This window comes from Lacerta agilis, chromosome 8, assembly GCF_009819535.1.
Source record: "Lacerta agilis isolate rLacAgi1 chromosome 8, rLacAgi1.pri, whole genome shotgun sequence".
In the NCBI taxonomy this organism is placed as follows: Eukaryota; Metazoa; Chordata; class Lepidosauria; order Squamata; family Lacertidae; genus Lacerta; species Lacerta agilis.
Window position 1 is genome coordinate 43,391,291 of NC_046319.1, and position 13,600 is coordinate 43,404,890.

Below are 13,600 nucleotides of genomic sequence, written 5' to 3' on the forward strand. Positions count from 1 at the left end.
ATAAACACAGTGGTGAAAATTATACAAAAAATGAATTATATTAGTGGATTTTGCTTTGCAAACATGTGTATTAGGCAAATTTGTATACAGAAATGTGCATATTAGGACAAATTCTCACTAAAATCCTGATCAACTTTCACGGGGACCTTTTTCTTTCTTTCTTTTGAAAAAGTGATCTGAACTTAAGATTGAAAAAAATGAGAAACCAACAGAAATCAAAATTGACAGATCTGTTAACTCCTAGTCATGGTAGAAGAGAAAGAGAAGGTATTTGGTTAAGAATCCTTCATTATTCTGTACATGGAACAATACCAGCAGACAACTGATCTAAAGTGTCTGAGAGCTGGTTCTCTCTGCTTTTGACTCACTAGGCAGCCTTAAACCAGAGAGGGTTAAATGTTTTTTTCAAGTACACACATAATGTACTTTTATGCATATGTAATCTATCCATGTAACAAACAGGTGTCTCTGCAAACTTAATTCACACCTGTTTGATTTGTGAGTGGAGGCAGAAAATAAAGAGACAAGAAAACCATAGTTGGAGTACACTAGGGCTGTTTTTACCAATACAAAACGATCTGCGCAGAATGAAAATGTGCAAGAATCTAATCACTACTAACTTAACTGCTAAGCTTGATATAATAGATGAACCAATCCAGTATGTTGAAGGTGAGGTAGTCATATCTTGCCTACCCCAAACCCACATGTTCAGGCAAGGAGGGGACCTTTCTGGTGCATGCCCCCATGATGCAGTACAACTCTGTGTGAGAAGTTAGGGTCAACAGTGATCAATCTAGTCAAGCATCCTGTTCTCACAGTAGCCAACTAGATGCCTGTGGGAAGACAGCAAGCAGGATCCAAGCCCAAGAGCACTTACCCCTCCCATGGCTTCCAGGAACTGGTATTCAGACTGGTGCTCGGCAGTCTAATGTTTGTAGCCCAGAATATCCTGGTAGTGTCCCTGATGCTTTCTTCTTTGATTTTTAGGTTAGGTGCTTTCATTATTCCAAACCTGGCCACACACACACACACACACACACACACAAATCAAATCTGGGACTGAAGAACTGAAGAGGCTATTTATTATTATAATTCTTTATCAGTATTGAGATTATAGGCATTCCACCATTCCTCCAAGGAGCTCGATGTGGCATTCATGAGTCTCCTTTTCACCATGGCATCCTCTCAACAACCTGAGAGGCAGGATGAGAGACAGTGACTGGCCTAAGGCCACACAAAGAACTTCAAGGCTGAGTGGTGACTTTAACCCTGATATCCCAGGTCCTAGTCTACTTAGTCTACTTAATATTCTTCCAGCACATTCCATATTCTGGAAAGAAGAAACAGAAATGAATAAGCTGGGATAGGGGAATCATCTTTCTCCATAGATCTGGAATTTCATGTGAGCCCTTGTCAATAGACCTGTGTGGCACCTTTAAGACTAAACAGTTCAGGTTGTGATCCTGTACATAATTAGAGAGTAATACCCATGGAATTCAGTGTGACTTATTTCTGAGTGACGTACAGATTGTTTGGCATTTACCCACACTAACAAGTTGTGACAGCAATTCCAAGCCAATGTAAGACAGGTGTTAAGTATTTTGACAACTGCAGTGTCTGCTGTTTCTTTGCAAAGGAGGAAGACAGGGTGAGAACAGGAACAGGTAGAGGCCACACAACTTTACTCTGATAAGAGAAGCTACTATGACAGCAGGGACCTTTTCTGAACCAACACAAAGAAAAACCACACCCTTTTCAGTTTGTTGTTGTTGTTCAGTCATTCAGTCATGTCCGACTCCTCATGACCCCATGGAGCAGAGCACGCCAGGCACCCCTATCCTTCACTGCCTCCCGCAGTTTGGCCAAACTCATGCCAGTCGCTTCGAGAACACTGTCCAACCATGTCATCTTCTGTTGTTCCCTTCTCCTTGGGCCCTCCATCTTTCCCAACATCAGGGTCTTTTCTAGGGAGTCTTCTCTTCTCATGAGATGGCCAAAATACTGGAGCCTCAACTTCAGGATCTGTCCTTCCAGGGAGCACTCAGGGCTGATTTCCTTGAGAATGGATAGGTTTGATCTTCTTGCAGTCCATGGGACTCTCAAGAGTCTCCTCCAGCACCATAATTCAAAAGCATCAATTCTTCGGCGATCAGTCTTCTTTATGGTCCAGCTCTCACTTCCATACATTACTACTGGGAAAACTATAGTTTTAACTATACGGACCTTTGTCGGCAAGGTGATGTCTCTGCTTTTTAAGATGCTGTCTAGGTTTGTCATTGCTTTTCTCCCAAGAAGCAGGCATCTTTTAATTTCATGACTGCTGTCACCATCTGCAGTGATCATGGAGCCCAATAAAATAAAATCTCTCACTGCCTCCATTTCTCCCCCTTCTATTTGCCAGGAGGTGATGGGACCAGTGGCCATGATCTTAGCTTTTTTGATGTTGAGCTTCAGACCATATTTTTCAGTTTGCGTAGGTGCTAAGTATGTGCACAACCACAGCGGCTCACTTATGGGCTTCATTAGTGCAGGCGTCCATGCCCACTTGCTGATGCTCTTGGGGTGGAGGTACTAAGACTCATCCTACATTAGAATAGATCAAGGGCCATCAAAACAAGTTGATTGCTCTTAACTTAGAATTGCCTGGAAGAGCAAGGTCTATAGTTTTAGAGGGATGCTTAGCTCATTTCACCTTGGGATCCTTTGGTAGAAGACAGGGCAAATAAAAGAAAGTACTTTTCACACAGTGCATAGTTAAACTATGGAACTCGTTCCCACAGGAGGCAGTGATGGCCACTAACTTGAATGGCTTAAAAAGAGGATTAGACAAATTCACAGAGGAGAGAGCTATTAATGGCTGATAGCTGTGCCTACACAACTGTGGGCAGCAATGCTTCTGAATATCAGTTGCTGGAAATCCAAGGCAGGCAGAATGTTATTGTACTCAAATCCTGCTTACTGATTTCTCACAGGCATCTGGTTGGCCATTGTGAGAGTAAGATGCTGGACTCGATGGGCTATTTGGTCTGATCCAGAAGGCTCTTTTAATGTTCTTATTAACTCTGACTTGGCATGAAGGAGAAATATGGTTCAGTTCCCCTTTTAAAGGTGAACCTATCTAATTCTCATTCTCTCAGACAAATATGTGAACTGAAACCCAGCCATCCTTTGAAATTTACACGTCTCTGAAATTTGCAATGCATTTCTTCAGCCAAGTAATGTGTACAAAACTGCATATATAAGTGAAAATGATTCAAAAATCCATTATATTTGAAGAAATTGCTCTGCATATGCTCTGTATATTTCACAAAATAAATTGCAAAACTACACTGGAATAAATTCGTAATAAAATGCTGATGAATTTTCATGAGTTTTTTAAAACAAACAAACAAACAAACAAATTGCAAATTTAGCCACTCCAAGGTAACTGCATGGAACACATTTCCTGTGATTAACACATGATGGGAGCTTTTGTGTTCAGTGATAAGTGATACAAAAACAAGGGTAATATGTTATGGTGGTGTCATTTTTAAGTAAATAAATACCACATCATTTTAACTCCTTTTCATCACTCACCAGCTCAAATATGTACAGTAGTGTGACCTACTTCCTTTGATTCTTTGTCTTCACTTTTCCACTGACCCATGGGCTTTCTTAGCAAAGAGAGAAACATGTCAGTCTGTTAGAATGAGTAGTTTTATTTAATGCAAGTAAGGGGTGCGCACACACACACACACACACTTCCCAAACATATGTAATCTGAGCTCGCTGAGTGTTTTAGTAGATAATTTCATACAAAATGTAGGGTCCAAAATATACTTGCAAGTAAAAGCGAAGTTGGACAATATTTTTTTCACTGAGGAAAAAAAAGACAACTCATAACCCATCAAGCTGAACGCAGACCACCCAGCCATGGATTGTGGTTTACCAGGAGCTTGACAGCCCCCTGCATTTCAAGTCCCAGATGAGTGGCAACAACAGGAGATGTGCTGAGCCCACTGGGGCTGCTATACATGGTTGGTGGCCTGCATGCAGTTTGGGGCATCACAGATCGTTTAGACCTGCTCTTGGTGAGGCTTTCTTTCTTTCTTTCAGATTTATAGCTGTCTTGGTCACTGTGAATGAGGAGCCTGGGAGTTTAATGAAAGAATGTTAGCATACTTTGATAAGTGAAAATCACCATCCAGCTTTTGTAAAGCAAGTTGCATGAAAAGTTTGGGAAAGGGACAGCATCCAAATACTTGGAGAGATCAGGAAAATGATTTTGATCCAAGTTTACAGTTTGTATTCAGAAAGGAAGAAGAGAAAAAAGTTAGTTATTTGGGTATGTGGGTGTTTGGGTGCATGTGTTATGCTTTCTTTGGAGAAAATGAAGGATTGCTGGTTGTGCTATCTGCTTATAGGAGTATCTCTGCCTACACTGAAATCCTGCTTGCATACTTGTAATAAAACTAAATATTTAAAAGTGTATTGTAAATCTCTCATCCAGAGGTAGGAATGGATAAACCTGTCAATTTCATTTTCTCTCAATTACTCATTCTTCCAGTCTTAAGTTTAGTTCACCACTGTTCTGCACTGTTGTTTGTTTGTTTGTTTGTTTGTTTTTCCTAAGTGAAAATTCATAAAGCATTTTTAATTTAAAAAGTGCATTGCAAAATTCAGAGAAATGCAAGTTCTGAAAGATAGCATGTTTTGGATTGTGTATTGGTTCTCATTAAAATGCAAACCAAACCAAATTGATCCTATATCCCAGTCCAGGGGAAAGTAATGGTGCGATCTTATGCACATTTGCTGAAAAGCAACTTTCCACTGTGTTTATTTCGCTTACTGAAAGTAAAATCTGTTGGGAAAGTTTGAAGCTAAATATTGTTCTGCTAACAATGGAGTTATCAGCATTTATTTATATAATCTTTCTCCCACTTTTCAGGCAGAAAAAGAAAGCATCCTGAAGTGGCTTTATGTGACATCAAACAAAAATTCAATACAGTGCAGATGGTACATCAAGGGGATATAACCTAAGGCCCTCCATAAATTATTGGAGGGCAATTCCCATCAGCCCCAGCCTGCATGTCCTGTGGTCAGGAACGGTGGTACTGGCAGTGCAACAGCATCTGGAGAGCCACATATTTGCCACTCCTGCTGTACATAAATGGAAATGAGGGACAGGCCCTGTCCTTAGGATTATTATTTTTAAAGGATAGATACAACATAGGCTACTGGAGAGGATAGGTAGAGAAGGTAGTTCAGCTTGTGCCAGAATGGAATGGTGGTTTGTAAATAGGGACATAGGAAAAAATTGAATTGCTTCTCATTTTAATGCAAAGCTCCCAGACGCAAACCTCCTTCCCCTCGAATATACATACTAATGCAAATTATCAGGGAAAATGCATTGCAGACACACAGACAGACAGACAGACAGGGAGGGAGGGAGGGGAAGACACTAAATATTATTTATACATACATACATACATACATACATACCCCACCCATCAGGCTGGGTTTCCCCAGCCACTCTGGGCATCTTCCAACAAAATATTAAAATACAATAGTCCTTCAGATATTAAAAGATTCCCTAAAAAGGGCTGCCTTCAGGTGTCTTCTAAAAGTCTGGTAGTTGTTTTTTCCTTTGACATCAGGTGTGAGGGTGTTCCACAGGGCAGGTGCCACTACTGAGAAGGCTCTCTACCTGGTTCCCTGTAACTGCACTTCTCGCAGTGAGAGAACCACCAGAAGGCCCTTGGCACTGGACCTCAGTGTCCGGGCAGAACGATGGGGGTGGAGACGCTCCTTCAGGTATACTGGGCTGAGGCAGTTTAGAGCTAAAAAGGTCAGCACCAACACTTTGAATTGTGCTCGGAAACATAGTAAACGTTTCTAAAATGTACCAATGTACTAAAATGCTGGTGAATTTACAACTCGCATTAAGTTTCTAAACATCTGGGTAAGCTTGTCCAAGCAAAAACGTTTTTTAGCAGGCACCAAAAAGCATACAGCAAAGGCACCTGCTTGATATCAATAAGCAGGGCATTCCAAAGTGTAGATCCTGCCATGCTATAATATCAAGTTCTTACAAATGTGGAACCGGTATTATGTGGCACCTGCAAAGCAAAAGACACTGATTCCTACCACTACATGGCAAGAAGCATGGAATCATCTGTTGCTCACCAACAAATCTTTAATTCCATTGGCAAAGCTTAGCCAAATGTTTTGTTTCTCTGTAAGCAACGCAAAGATGGTATTTACCCCAACCAGAGGGCAGGGAAGTGGATTGCTTTGTACGTGAAACACAAAAATGCAGTTCTTTCTTGGAGAGCTTAGCCTACTTTTTAGATCCTTGCAGCAAGCAAAGGTAACAAGTAACAGGGGGGAATGGCTTGAATAAAGAGTAAAGAGAGTTACTGTAATAAGCTCATGTAATTACCGGGAGATGGCATTCAGGTAGCTCCATTAAGGGAACTACCTGAATACATTTAAAGTCCTGTGTTTGTACACATTAAATTAACAGGCTTCATTCAGGAGCACTGCTGTGAACAAGGACCAGCCATCTGAAAGAGGACCACCTCTCTCTCTCTCTCTCTCTCTCTCTCTCTCTCTGTGTGTGTGTGTGGTGTGTATGTGTGTGTGTATTTGTGTGTGTGTACGTGGGTTCTGGAATGCAGATCCTACAATGAGGGCAAATAGACCCTCTGTTCAAATTCTCAAGAAACAACTGCATCGCATAAGTGGTGCTGTTGCCAGTGTAACCAAATACCTGCAGCGGTGAATATAACACTCAAAAAGGAATCAGGTTAAAGAACAGACAGAGCAGCATGAAGCCAAAGGCAAACAGGAACGTTGTTCGAAGACTGTGGAAAGTAAATTCAAGGAAACATTGGGAAGGGAGGGGAATATATATATATATATATATATATATATATATATATATATATATATATATATATATATCTGTGTCGATGTCAGTGAGAAGATGGAGCAAACCAGCAATAACAAAAAAGAGGAAAGAAACAGGGAGAAGACTGCATTGTGCATCTGAGTTATAGCTAAGGGATTTTGAAATCCCATACCAAACATATTCAAGGAAGAAGACAATCATTAGCCAAAGCAAAACTAGGCAAGGGCAGAGCCTGCCCCCCTCAGATACAATCTCGGCCTCGCTCCCTGCTTCAGCTTTCACAAATCTACCCATCCCAGGTGCAAGGAACCTGTGCTCCTTTACATGTTGCTGGACTACAACTCCCATCAGCTGCAGCCAGCATGGTCAATGGTTAGAGATAACAGGAGCTGCAGTTCAGCAACAAATTGAAGCACACAGGTTCCCCATCCTGCACTTTGGCTAGAGGGAGATAGAAGGAAAATTAATAATGCTAGGATATTAACAGTGCTGTGCTATACATTTCTATGCCGAAATAAGTCTTACTGTTTTCAATAGAGCTTACTACCAGATAGTAATTGTTCGTGACTGGACCTAATGGTCAGGGGTCCCTTTAACTTTACCTTTACCAGATAGTTTTACAGACTTAGGATGCTGAATATTCTGCAACATCTGAAGTTCCATGCTTATGCAGATCTTGCACACAGTTATGAATATTCTGAAAACTGAATATTTTGTTAGTATCTATCTATCTATCTAATCTATCTAGCTAGCTAGCTTCTATCTATCCATCCTGATGTTGTTGTTTAAAAAGAGATACAAACCATCACAAATAAATCTTCAATCTGTTTAGAGGTTTTTTTGTATTTTAGAAAATCAAGTTAGTGGTATATATATACATACTTGATAAGAAAAGAAAGGAAATGCTAGGTTTGCTGTGATCTTGCATGTGAACACTTTGGCCTCCACTTTTCCAATTTCACACAACTTACATTTTGCACCACTTTATATTTTGCATTTATTTAGAATTGTCTTAGCCTACATCAAATTGACAGGCTTAATTCAAGATCATTCATCTTGTAATGAATTAAGAACTATTCACCTGAATGAGGATGATAGCTTTGGAGCCTTTTGTCCTGTGTGTGTGTTTGTGTGTTTCCATTCTAAGTATTGCTTTTATTAAAGGAAAATATAAACTGGGCCAAAAAAAGATGAAAGGGCCAAAGATAAACTGAATAAGGAATAAAAGCCACTTATTGGAATTTTGAAGATTGCTCTTTTCTTCTTTTATTTCTTTGCTATACATCAAGTTTGCCCAGCAACTAACACATGGATAATTGACTTCATTTTCCAACAGTCAGTCTGAGTGTTTTTTCAGTCCTGACTTCATTCAAACAGAGCTTTCAAACAAAAATTTAAATTGTTTGCCTACGGTAATGTAATTTATTTCAATAAGATCAATGCTGCCGTGTTTGAAATGTAACAACAAATGTCTGTGAATCGACCTAAACCCATCTTAATGAATTGCTGGGGTCGGAGGGCTTATCTATTGCTTGTAATCACAAATGATCAACAAGGCAGCAATGAATGCAGAATGAAATTAAGAGTGGATTGCTCCTTAAGAAGAGACCATTTGTAAAAGGAGTCCTCAGCATTTTCTGATGAGGATAAACCTTCACGTAACTCTGAAATCATTTCAACTGGAAGTTGTGGTGTAAATCAATGCACTAGCAAGATGAAGAAGTTCCTAATTTGGCCAGACATGCTGTGGTTTGAAAATTCATTTTAAAAGGAATTTGAGGTGATTTTATGTCCTTTGATTAAAAGGCTTTGGATACAGAAGATTCCCCACGTTCAATTCTTATTGAGGCAGGGCTGGGGAGGTTCCCTGCCTGAAGCCATGGCATTGTCACTAGACCATGGGTAGAGAAAATCAGACCTGGGGACTGAATGTTGTTCTCCAGGCTTCTCTAATTGGTTCTTGGGACTCTCTGTAGACTGTGCACCTGCCCAAGTCCACCCCTATCTGGACCTCCTCCACAATCTACTCCAGTGCCTTTTGCCCGGCTGGGGTGTGTACTTGAACTGTAATTGCTGGGTAAAAGATGGAGGCAGAAGTGTGTGTGTGTGTGTGTGTGTGTGTAGAAAAATCTCTCTGTGTGACTAGAATGTAGGTGACTTTTTGAAGATAAGAACTGCAGTCTAGTAACTTTAGCCTCTGGTTCCTCCCACTAGCATTATGCTGTCCTGAAAGGTTCACCCTACTGGAATACAACCCTTGAGCTACAAGAGGGTTGTGTTACCTCCCTAGTGTAGACGAAACTGAGTAAGATGAACCAACAGTATGATTCAGCTTAAAGCAGGTCCCTCTATTCCTAGGCTGTTTTGCATGTTAAACTGTTCTTTATTAACTTTATTAATATTTACTAAAGATCTGTTGCAGTCTTTTCTTTTCATAGTGAGATAACTGAATTTGCAGAAGAGTTTCAATGAAGTTAATAACTTCTTTCAATCCATTGCCCACCAATTTATGATAGTGCAACGTTTGGAATTTATACCAGAAATATCAATGCAACTAAGTGCATTATATATGATCATATGCATTGTCTTAACTGCAGAAAATCAATGAGATAATGTCTATAAGAAGACTTCATCATATTTCATTCTTTGCTTCTACCCCAAGTATATTAAATGTGGATGTAAGAAAGCACTGTTGATTTCAAGCGAACCACCACATAATGTGCAAAATGGCGGGGGCGGGCGGTTAGTCACATTTAATTGACATTGGATTTAATGTGGCTTGCAGAATAATGTTATCTATGGTTAGGGTTAGTAGGATGGAAATCACTTGAGCCCCAATGGTATTTACTCCTATATTTTAGGATTGCAGTTCATCCACCACCACCTAACCACAGAAGGCAGACCAACCCAGAAGAGGGCCTTTAAAGACCTCAAAGAATACTCAGGTTCACATTTACGGCTGCAGCCGTTAGAACATCCTGTTCCTATGCTTTATAGATTTAGTCTAATTCCATGAATCATACCCCAAAACACAATGGGAGCCAATACTGATCTATATATATATATATATATATATATATATATATATATATATATATATATATATATATATATATATATATATATATATATGTGGCTGGGGAAGCCCAGCCAGATGGGGAGAGAACATCATCATCATCATCATCAACAACAACAACTTGCAAGATACATTCCTACAGGCCTAGACCAGTCTACAAACTGGTGTACCAGATTCTCATCTGATTACAGTGCCAAAGTAATCTTCAAGGGCATATGACATGGGGAAAGGATCTGAGAATCTAAGACAAGAGAAAAGAACCATGTCAGCCTGAAGGATGCATTCCCTTCTAGACAACCTTCTGAGGGCCACATGCCAGTGGTTTCTAGGACCAGAGGCAAAAGTGGGCAGAACAACAAATGCAAATCTTACCTTTGTAGAATTGGCTAGTTTATACACACAAACCCTTCTGTATTATTATGTGGCATTTTCCAACCAGGCAAAAACTTTTAGGGTGTGAAGCAGGGCCTGCGAAGGGTGTGGCCTGGGGAAAAATTAGAGAACCAAGTAGAGAGAGATGGGTGGCCACATTTAGCTCCCAGTACTCAGGTTTCCCAATCTAAGGAATCTTCCCTTAGGCGGAGTTACAGAATCCCCCTTTCAGATGCCATTAGGAGTGCTATTGCCAAGTACGGTCAGCTCACTTAGTGCAGTCTACTAATATATCTCATCCAAAGTAGAGAGAATACAGAATTCACACACACTAAGTGATTTCTGCCAAATGGGTTTCTTGGCACTGATGCAAGGAAGCATCTACCTAATGTCAGGTTACTGTACGTTCGTAAGCATCTATTGAAATATGTCTTATGTCTCAGTTCAGCCAAAAATAACACAGGAATCAAGTTAGGCTTAATGTGAAATCCATTTAAAACATGAATGTTGTTTCTTTTCCCTGTAGTGGTTGATGCCACTTTTGTGCCTGGCAGTACCAGCTTTTCCCACAGAGCTATTCTGAGATTGGATTCAATTGTGGCTAATGAATCTTGATGCATTAGCGATGGCTCAATGGGAACTTAATTGGACACTTCTGAGTTGAGAGAAATGAGTCTAAATCTCCTGTCAAATGTAGATTTTCCTTCTCCCTTTAAAAATGAGCACCTGAAGGAACACAGTGCTTGCAAAAATGTCAGAAGATCAGGACTTCTGGTCAGCTAATTCCTGTTGCCTTCCTCCTGTTTGAAGTGCAACAGCAGATATTATTTAGTGTGCAATGCAAAGGTTAATTCTGTTGATGTTAAAGTTAGCTAGCCAAGAGGGGGACAGGCAGAGGCTGATTTAGGGCAGCATCACCGGTTCCACTAGGGCACAGCAACTATGACGTAGTTAATTGAGCAGAACGGAAGGTGAGAGGCAGGGGGCAATGAATTTTGGCCTTGCACAGGCTGCCGTTGGAATTTGAAAGATCAAAGTCCACCACTGGGGAAAGGTAGAGGTGTCACTTAGCAGCCAGAAAGGATAGCATGATCTTCACTGAGGTAGGGCATTTCCTGATGAGTCCCCCACCCCCATATGTGGGGATGACTGCCTCCCTGCTATGTACAAGGTGTGAAGTTTTTAAAAACAACAAACTCTATCTCTTGTATGGAGCTAGAAATTTCAGATTGTGGGGAAACACAGAGATGGACATCTGTTGATCTGCTAATGTAGATGTGTGAGGAACACATAAGAGTGGATTATACTTTCATGCAATAAAGAAAGCACTTGCTCCTTATTTTTTGTTATGAGGGACAACACACATTACTAACTAGTTTCTTGCTAACTTGATTTTCCTTTTAATTTTTCAGGAATCTCTGAAGGCAAGAAAGCCTAGACTTCTTTCTGCCATCAAGGCAATTCCTATTTATGTTTACTGTGCTCTAGACTCATGACGGAGCTGTAAGTAAATCTTCTTTGCCGCATGATGAATTGGATGACTATGATCTGGAAGAAAGCAAAATAATTGTTTCATTGTTGGTGCTGATTTGCTTAACGTGTGGAATGATGCCAGAAAGACTAACAGAAATGTTTATGGATACGTGGGCTCCATTAGTAATATTATGGATTACTGCATTCCCATCTATGTACATGACTCCAATGAATCATTCTCACGTATTACCGAGTGGATCCAGCAGAGGACTAAATGAGCTAAGTGAAGAACAAAGAGTGTTGAACCGTTCCAAGAGGGGCTGGGTGTGGAATCAAATGTTCGTCCTGGAGGAGTTTTCTGGACCAGAACCTATATTAGTTGGCCGGGTAAGTCAATATTCATATAACTTCAAGAAGACTGATAGCAAATGTTCATTTCTTTGGATTCTACCATCAAACTGGCTACCTAATCCAATGATCTATGAATAATTTGACATGATACTGCTGGATTAGCATATTATCTGGCATCTGACAAGCTTTCTGTATTTAGTAAGGGCTATGTTCATTGTATAATAGTGGCAATGTAATCATTTTCATTGTAATTAGTTGTTGTTGTTGCTGCAATACTACATGAGGGCAAGGAGCTGAAAGTGCATGATTTGGTCTTGTTGTCATGGGCAAGATTACAGTGAATGTTGCCCACTCTCCATAAGTACTGCTATCATATGCATATATCAGTACTGAGCAATCAGCACCACAGCATCCAGAAAGCAGAAGGTGTATTGGGCCAGTCCCTGCTTGCAGGAATATGAGGTGACCTGCTTCAGGTGTCATCAGCAGGGGTGTGCAGCCAGCATATATGAAAAGAGGAATGGGTTTCTGAAGGGTTTGGCAAGATTTTATAAGTATTGTCTCTACCCAGAGCAGATGGGGGAGGAATTTGGGTTCCACACAATATACCGGGCTGATAATGAAAGTAAAGCTCCCACCCCCAGAGGGATTGAACTGAAGTAGAGCATTGGAGCAGGTACAGAGGAGAGTCATGTTGATTCTGAGCCAGGATCGGAGCTGAGAGATCAAATGGATTAAGGCAGGGAACTGGGTAAGAAAGGTCCAAATGTAAAAGAAGGTATCTTCTGATAATATTAAGTGATAGTACAATCCCTCCACCCATGCAAAATAAATAGATTTCAGTGTCAGAATAGCAATTTAATACTGTCTGTAAAAATATAAATCTTCTGTTTTCATTGCTAATGATATCGAAACAGATTGTAACGTTCCCATGGAATCCAAGGACAAAACGAAAAAGAGTAAAATTAATAAAGAGTTGGGCAGAACACTATTGTCAATCACAACATGGAGAAACTACCAACTACTTAAGTTATCAGAAAGCCTTAGTAACCACAACAGAAACAGTCTGATCAGTGCAAACATTAAGTCTTGCATCTTTATGTGCCAAAAAGTCAGGTAACTACTGACCGGTGAGCTTGACATCGATATCAGGGAAGTTCCCAGGACATGTAATTCAACAATCAGACTGTGAGCATTTAGAAAAGGATGCTGTGATTACTAAGACCCAGCATGGGTTTTTCAGAAATAAGTCATGCTAGACCAATCTGATTTCTTTTTTCTGGATGGAATTAAAAACTTGGTGGATCAGGGAAATGCTGTGGACATAGTGTATCTTGATTTCAGAAAGGCTTTTGACAAAGTCCCCCATGAGGTAACTGTTAGGTGGATTTGTAGCTGGTTGACTGACCGAACCCAAAGAGTACTCATTATTGGTT

General features: G+C 40.3%; 1 protein-coding gene across 2 annotated transcripts in view; it reads left to right on the forward strand.

Annotated features, from left to right (window-relative positions):
* CDH8 (cadherin 8) overlaps positions 1–13,600 on the forward strand; it is a 236,931-nt gene that overhangs the window by 8,019 nt on the left and 215,312 nt on the right. For both annotated transcript variants that reach the window (XM_033157166.1, XM_033157167.1), the window contains one exon: positions 11,753–12,200. In XM_033157166.1, the coding sequence (XP_033013057.1) occupies positions 11,946–12,200 (255 nt within the window). In that variant the 5' untranslated portion in view covers positions 11,753–11,945. The remainder of the gene's footprint in view (positions 1–11,752; positions 12,201–13,600) is intronic.